The sequence below is a fragment of the Charadrius vociferus genome, unplaced genomic scaffold, assembly GCF_000708025.1.
Source record: "Charadrius vociferus isolate BGI_N301 unplaced genomic scaffold, ASM70802v2 scaffold262, whole genome shotgun sequence".
NCBI classification, from domain to species: domain Eukaryota; kingdom Metazoa; phylum Chordata; class Aves; order Charadriiformes; family Charadriidae; genus Charadrius; species Charadrius vociferus.
This window is the reverse complement of record NW_009647218.1, coordinates 1,121,031-1,129,634: the sequence shown is the minus strand read 5'-3', so window position 1 is coordinate 1,129,634 and position 8,604 is coordinate 1,121,031. Positions and strand designations below refer to the sequence as shown.

Sequence of the window (8,604 nt, the reverse complement as noted above, 5' to 3'; positions counted from 1 at the left end):
ATTGGCGGGCTGTTGGGCCTCCAGATTTCGGCCTTGCTGCCTACGGGGGCCTGCCCTCGCCCTCCGCCGTGGCTTGGCTGATCTCCTCGTCGCTCCTCTTGGAGGGGCGATCTTGAGGAAAAATAAAACACGAAGTCAGTCGTTGTACGGGAGCGCGGTCTCAATTTCGCTTAGGAAGACCTTGAGTAAAGCGTCAGAGGTAGGAGGAGGCACAGTGGTATTTCGTACGTAGGTAGTTGTGCACGGACTTGGTGGGCGTCAGCTGGAGTGACGTGCCAATGGCAGTGATGTGTTGACACGTTATTCTGGTGATGTACAGTCCTGGCAACGTACACACCTACAGAATATTTGACAAAGAATCACTCATTCGGTATGCTTTAGCACACCCGACAAATAATAACTGAAACATTTACAGGCATGAATAAACTAACCTTCAGTATAGTTAAGTGCTGCAATTAAATCTAAAATTGTATTTTACAGATTTTACTTGTCTTCAGTTGTCTCCATAAACGTAGAATTTGGATGCTGCTCTGGAGATCCAGTTATTTGGTGACTTTGAATTTGAACGTAATGATAGCTTAAACAAATGGGCCTGTCCGAGGTGTGGGGTATGGCTGCTATCAACTTTATGTACAGAAACTAGCATAGTTGTCTTGCAAAGTAGAAGACGGCCTGGATGTATTGTTTGTTAATTGGATGGCAGTGTGGTTACCTACTTGTGGTTGAGTAATCCTACTCAGACTAGGCTGAGATTAGATAACCTGGTACAGCTCTGCAGTACAATTCAGTCTAGATGGGTGAAGTGACTTGCCAGAGGTCATTCAAGAAGTATGAGGCAGAGCTGGCTGGGTACGCATCCCTTGATGCCCATTGCTTTTTCTGCTGTATGAAAAGAAGCTTGGTAGTTTGCTTTGTTAATTTTTTCCTTCTCTTTTACAAACCCGGTTTTCAGTTCATCAGAGCAAATTTTTTTAAAGGAGCATTATTCACAAAATTTCTCTAAAGATCAGCTATAGTTCTGTTAAACCTGTATCACTAGAACAGTATTACGAAAGATTTTTATTTGGGTTTAGAGCAAAAGTGTTGTTATGTAATATTTGTAAAAATATCTTGAGAAAGCTACTTTTATTCACTGTGCTTTTGTACTCACCGGTAGTTTTTTTATTACATGCTTGCAGAATTGTAGGTGATGATGATGGAGGAAAGCTCTTTACCCCTGAGGAATATGAGGAGTACAAAAGAAAAGTATTACCAATTCGGTTACAGAACAGGTTGTATGTGAGCTGGAGATCACCAACTGGCATGGACTGCAAGCTTGTGGGACCAGAGACACTGTGCTTTTGTACTCACCGGTAGGAATCTTTTCATTTTTTGAACTGTTGTATTTTTCAAAATTGGGAAAATGTAAAATGTTTCCAGATACACTACAATACAGTATAGGCAAGTTACTTTAAGGTCTAACCGTTGAGAAAATTAGGTTTTAAATCATAAGAACTGTTCTTAAATTTAAACCTCTGTACATTTTTTTAGACCAAAATGATTTTGTAGTCTTCAATAAATTCAGCTTTAAGGCATGAGTTGTTGTAGATCAGATTGATTTTGATCGTGCTGTAAAAATGAAACATGAGGTTCTGTGATATTTATGTAATGAATTGATGTAAAAGCACCCGATGTTATACATTTAATTGAAAATTGACAACAGTAATATAGCTAAAGATACTTCAAAACAGAACTTGTAAGATAAATTATAAGCCTTTCAGTTAGTTTTCTGATGAGTACTAACAAAGCTATAAAGGTTACTATTTTTGCCTATTTTAGGTACAAACAACACAAAACGGACTATGAAGTGATTCCCGAAGACCGTCCTATTTGTGTGCCTTGCAGAGTGAGCCGTTGTCTGTGCCAGTCCTATCACTATGTCCCTCTAAACGGCACACAGCCCATCCGATGTAGATGCAAACACTTTGCTGATCAGCACAGCGCAGCACCTGGATTTTCATGTAACTCTTGTAAGTTACTGATGGACTTGCAGCATTCTTTGCTAGGAAACTTAACAGGAACAGCATGTTAGGGTCGTGTTCTTCCCAGAATATTAGGTATGTGCTGCTCTTGTCACTGATGTATATTTTGATCCTTGCAGAAGGATGGGAAATGGGAAAGAAGACAGCAGTTTTTGCACGGGAGGGTTTAGAACAACATCCTTAGCTTCCCCAGGTTCTGTGAAGCAGTGATTTCTGCATGATTCGGTTAGGTACATATGGAGACAGCCACCTAAAGTTAGGCAGTATGAAAGCACCCCATTTGCAGTTTGGCATTTCCACTGCTGTATGCACGTGACTTTTATACTTGAACTTGCTAGTTTGAGAGAGAGAAGTGTTGATCTCTGTTACTCTCTTGCCTGGTTGAATATAATGTTAATGTGTTTTTATATATTTTCTCTACTCAATAGGAAGTAGTGTTCTGTTCTCAAATAGTACTATTGTTAGCACTCTTAACAAAGCAGCTCCCAAGCATACAGATTGTGGGTCCAAAAATGCAAGCAAAAGGTTTGAGAAGGCATTAAGAGGAACCTTTTTGCTCCAGTTGTTTGTTCAAGGTTATTATAATGAAACAGCAGTAATTATCAACCACAGAAACTAAATAATGCATAAAGATGTTTTAGTTTGAAACCTCAAGTTACGTAAGCTGAAGATTTTTTTTGTTACAGTTCCATACTGTTAGTAAATTTCTTTCATGAAGTCTGTCTAATTTGTACAGCAGAAATCACAAACAGCTTTTGCTGGATGGAAATAATATCCCACAGAATAAAGCATAAAATATTTATATGACACCCTTTTGAGAATTTGCTTTAAGTAATGTGGAAGTCTTAAATGTGCAATTGGATGATTCAGACTGAATCCTTAGAACACAGTGTTTTTAATAATCATTTACATTATGCAGTTTTTCTAGTGTTTCTCAAAAATACCTGGCACTTCTGAGGGCTTCAAAGATTACACAGAGAAGTGCCAAGACTTGCTTCTGTTTTGGACTCGTGTTATTTTAATGTACTGGTGTTAGTCTAGCCCAGTGCTGTATAAATCTAATGTGATAGATAAACTAAAGGTGTGCTGTCTTTATAATTGAAAAAGTATTGCTGTTGCACTTTATATATTGTATATGCTTTATTCTGTATCCAAACACAGAGTAAGAACTCTGTTACTGAGGAGTACCCAAAATGATATGAAAAAGCCTTTAACATTTCCAAGAATGTGATCCTTGAACATGTTACACAAGACTTAAATAAAAAACTCTTGGTGCTCTGCAAAATGAACTGTGACTGGGATCTGGAAGCAGGGTAATTCGTATAATGGAACATTTGCAAAATCAGTTCCTCAATTTCTTGTTCACATCATTGCTCCAGCAGGGCTTTGATGACAGTCTTAGCTGTAGCTAGGGCAGATATATCACTTCACTGTGTGTTTCTGAATGTCACATCATTTGTGTAACTATTCCAGTTATATCTTGTGGCTATGTAAGCTTAAAAAAACCCTGAAAGTCAGTCTTATGGCACTCTTGTGTAGAACCTATTTTGCTGTTGCTGCAGCCTCTGTTTACTACCCAGATAATTTTGCTAATTTTAAAAGATACTTAAATTGTGATTTGTATCATAAATAGCGATTTGAAGTTTTCTGGCCATGCAACATTGACAGGTGCTGTACACATTTGGAAATGATACTGCCAAAATGCTGGTGTTACTAATGGTAATGCCCGCAAGTTGCAACATAGGAAATCTAATTAGGTATTAGGAAAGAAATGTCTGCTCCAAGCGAAGACCAACTGTTGTGGTTTGGGCCTCATGGTTTGGTCCTCAGTCCAGGACATCGGCACTGGTCCAGGCTGCTCAGAGAGTGGAATCTCCATCCTCTGAGGTACTCAAAACTTGACTGAATGAGACCCTGAGACTGGACAACCCCTATGATCTAATCCCCACATTCATCTTTTCTACTGTTTTATACAGCATTTTAATGTCATGATGAAAAGAGGCTGTGAAAGGTTTCAGCAAAGATAGCTGATTGCTTTGCCCCCAGTCATGTACGTGCTTCCAAAGAGAAAGCATAGCTGGATGCTTTTGCAGGGAAGGAACTCTAGTTTTTGACAAGATCAGTTTAGGGGAGCACTGCTTTGTCTGCAATGAAGTATAAATTCCATTATCATCTCACTCATTGCACTTATTTATTTTTTAATTAGGTTCCAAGTGTTCAGGCTTTCATAGTTGCTTTACCTGTGCATGTGGTCAGCCAACGTACGCTCATGAAACAGTCGTGGAAACTAAACAAGAGCGCTTAGCCCAGGGAAAGCCTGTGGGGCTGGATGTTCCTTATGCTGCTATGGGAGGACTGACTGGTTTTAGTTCACTAGCAGAAGGCTACATGAGGCTCGATGACAGTGGAATAGGTAAGTGCAGCTGAACTGAGACGAAATTTTAATCCTCCCAACTACGTAGTTTTGAAAAGTAGTAATTCAACATAGATTTTCAAATTTTGAAGGCAAACTGGATCAATAGGAGCAGGACTTAAGGACAGATCTTTCTACTTCTTCCAACAGTCCTTAGGTGTGAAGAGACCACTGTGACCGTCTTGTCCAACTTCCTGTAGTGGATTGATAAAAGAACTCTTTATCAACAATTCTGGTGTTCAGTGCAATAGCTCTTGGTTGGAGTGGAGCATATCTTTTAGAAAGAACTCTGTAACTTCTGTTTTTCTGTTACTTCCATGTTATATTTGCGTTAATCCTTTAGCCTAATACTGCCCAGGTATCTATTGGTTATACGGTTACAGACTTTTTTTTTTTTTTTTCTGAACTCAAAGGTTAATAGCTGCTCAGCATAAGAAAAAGAGGTCATTTGTAGAACTTTGTATTTGACAGGCATGTTAGTTGGCCTTGATACCTCTGCGGCGCTGTGATTTTGTGTCATTTAGTAATGGACACATTTTGTCCTGAAATACTGTTTTATTTATTATTGCCATGTACTCATTATTTCTCTTGTAAATTCTGACCTGGTTTCCTGGACTTGCATGAAGTTTAGAAACTATAACATAGCCATAGTAATTAAAGAAACAAAGCTTTTCGTTTCTTTTGAAGCCATCCTCTGTCATGCGTTTGTTAACTCAAGTTCATGGGGTCTGCACTGAATGTTGTAGATATGAATCAGTAGCCTTGTTTTGACCCCATCATGTATGTTCTTAATATATCTCATTATGTTAATTTTTGTTTTCATTCAACTTATTTTCTAACAGGGGCTCCTTCTGCTGAACTTCTAGAATCCCCTGTTACCAGCGTGGATCATCCATTTCTAAAAGCATTTCAGGGACCTTCTAGTTCTGCTCAAAACATCTCACAGATAGCAGGTGCTACATTAGTAGGATAATACTGTTTTACAAAAAGCATTTAATATAAAATTAATTTGTTTTATTTATGAGTTGAAGGATGCTTAGGGCTAAAATCAAAGTTAAAAATTGAAATGAGTATTGAAGCCTTGTTATGTGAAAAGTTAGTACAACATTCATGTACTTGAAGTGCTTAGAATAACTTTTGTTACTGCTTGTTATTTTTGCTCATGATGTGCTTTTTAACTTTAATGATTGTTTTCTAACATTTGTTATCGTCCCCATTAATGGCATGATTTATTCATTGGATCAGTTTTTTAAATTTTTAATTCCTACTAGAAGCTCATCATATCTGAATGATTTGTACATATTCAGCGCGATCTTGTGAAACTGCCTTCTGCCAGAAAGTCTTTCCTGCATGGAATTATGGATCAGTTATGCTTATTTTATGTCCTTTATTTAGTATAATAATTTAGCAATTAATGTAACTGTTGAACTCCTCCAAGGGTATTTATAATAGCTGCTAGTCCAGACTTAAGAAGGTTACTCTTTGGTCTCAATTGCTGGGGTTTGTTACTTGCCTGTAAAGGTGAATTCTCATTTTAAATGTGTTTTGCCAACTGTAAAACGTAACTAATGGAATAGCAAGTATAATTAATTGAAAATGTTTTGGGTGGTTTTTATTTTCAGGTGGTTCTAGTGCCACAAGGCAAGTTTCTCATGGAAAGCATTTGGAAGGTGATGACATGGCTTACTTTGAAAAACGTTATCAAGAACGGGCAAGTTACTACATTTATTGTTTAATTCAAATATATTTTCACAAGAGGATGTCTAAAAAAGATAAATGTATTATTTAAGTGGCATATAAATGCATTATATCATTTATTCTCTTCCTGAGAAAACACTAGCATCTTAAAATAAAGTTTTAAATACAATTGTGAGCTATTGCAGGATTTCAGAGGTCAGTCATGTCTGGAATGGTACTTACCTTAACTGGGCAGATTTTTATTGAGGTAACTCTCCATTACAGAAAAACAAAATATTTTACTATCTGACAAAAAGAAACAACAAAGTAGACTCACAGAAAGTCCCCTGTGACATTTAGGAATGTGGGTTTGCTACCTCATTCATAAAAATGTATGATGTTCTTTTCCTTACAAATGTCTGTGTAGTTGGGCTAAATCTGGTGTGTCTTTCTTAGATGATCTGAATCATCCCCTTAGAGGTGCCTCCTCCACCCTACTGACTATCTTAAATTGAAATGCCCTGCGGTGTAGGTTACTTAGATGCTTAAATACATATTCTTTCCCCACATTAGCTCCTTAGCTCGACCATGTCATCTGGAAGTATGTCTTGACTGTTTATGTGTAAGGCAACATTGGATAATTAACTTTCGCAATCTTAACTGCTGTTATGCTTGCTCCTCACAACAAGGTGTTTGGTAACGAGAAAGCTGTTCTAGCTTTGTGAAATTTCAAGTAATTTTCTTTATTTTGGAAATCATCACAAAATATCGTGAGATGTTACAAATATAGTATCAGTTTATAGGAGAAAACATGTTATCAAATCCAAATCACTATGTTTCTTTTCCCCCTAAGATTTTCTTTCCTTTGCAAAAGGTAATAGGAATTTCAGATACAAACCTCAAGCCTCCAAATATGGAAAAGTGTTTTAAAATGTGTTCCTGTGTAGACCAACAACAGAATTGCTTAGCAGTGATTTCACTTGTAGACATCCAAATCAGGACTGGGGGTTTGCTTCCTTTGATGCTATTTTATGGGGGAAAAAAAGCATGTTAAAAACATGATTTTATTTTTCCTTGCATTTTTGATAGCAACATGCTATCTTATGTGAGATGTGATGCAAAATTCCATGCATCCCTTTTCACTAATGTAACAATACTTGAGAACAACTGTTGCTTCTAAAAAGAATAGATTCTTTGTTTGGGTTAATAGTCTTACTACAAAATGGCAGAGTTAAATGTATGTGTGTTTGTAAATCATACCATGCTGTAAGAGCCTGCTGTGTAGAAAAAAATCTTATGAGAAGAAGACATGACCTTGTAGGTCAGTGAGGAGACACTGAGAAGGAGGTTTAGCATCTACCTCAGCAACAAACTTCCTATGTGATTTTGTACATGCTGCTTAGTCTTGTCTGTTACACATCTGTAATAAAACTTCTTTACCTTTCATTGACATAAAGATAAAACCGTGAAGATTTGTGAGGCACTTTGGCCTCAAGGGATACATAAATACGTAGATTGCCGTTATCAGAGATAAAGGCATTCCTGGTTTGAATAGGGGAGGAACTGCAGAGCTATGGAAGTGCTCCTTTGTCCTACGATGCAAAAGTAAGCAATGCTGGCTTGGGCTAATAATGATCTGTAGCTGTCTCCATTGCATATATCACTCTGGTAAATTTATGACTGGATGAAGAGATTTAATATTGCATTACTAGCTGACTTGCAAATTAATGCTTGAACCGCTGTCGGTGTCTTTCTTTGTTACAGCTGAAAAAGGAGAAGGCTGCTAAACGGAAAGAGAAAAGTCCAGTGCCATCAAAGAAGCCATGAGATTAATAAAGAAATCATATGGCACAGTGTTAATCGTTGTATTGGGGAGTATTTTTTTGCTGTGCCTACTGCATACTTGCATTTCTTAATTTCTTTATTCTGCTGGTTTGGTCTATTGCTGAAATTAATTTTTAATTATCTTGTAATAAAATGGGTACTTTAATCAATGCATTTCTAATCTCCAGAATTGTTGCATAGATATTCTTTTGAGAACGGAAACTCATATTTAGAGATTTACAGAACTGTTATTTAAGATCTGAGAGAATAAGCATGTATTTAAGTATTACATTGTAGTAGGGCAAAGAAAATCTATGTCCTATTCTTAGACTTCTATGACACGCTTTCTTTATTTATAGAGTCCTTGGAACTCATGTTGTTCATGGATTTTTACTTGGTGGGATTTGTTCTGTTAATATTGACATTTTAATATTTAAATCTATCTTATCTTTCTGTTGGTTTCACCGCCTTTACATAAAATTCAAACATACCCTCCTCTCACATTTCTCTAGGCTCTATTCTTGACAATGTATAAATATTTTTTACATGTGAGGTTCTGTATGCACGTAAACCCATTTCCACACATACTTACTGGCTACTTGAAAGGATCCCACTTGTATGCTTTATCCCAGATTTCCCTAGTGGTACCATTCTCCTGATTCTGTTTGT

General features: G+C 37.1%; 1 protein-coding gene across 1 annotated transcript; it reads left to right on the top strand.

Moving 5' to 3' along the window:
- The first annotated feature begins 793 nt into the window (after nucleotides 1–793).
- On the top strand, nucleotides 794–7,938 carry FAM221A (family with sequence similarity 221, member A). The gene is made up of 7 exons (XM_009879573.1): nucleotides 794–849; nucleotides 1,179–1,352; nucleotides 1,819–2,009; nucleotides 4,228–4,434; nucleotides 5,277–5,387; nucleotides 6,057–6,145; nucleotides 7,876–7,938. Exons 1-7 carry the CDS (start codon nucleotides 794–796, stop codon nucleotides 7,936–7,938), a joined length of 891 nt encoding a protein of 296 aa, XP_009877875.1.
- The last annotated feature ends 666 nt before the right edge of the window (nucleotides 7,939–8,604 follow it).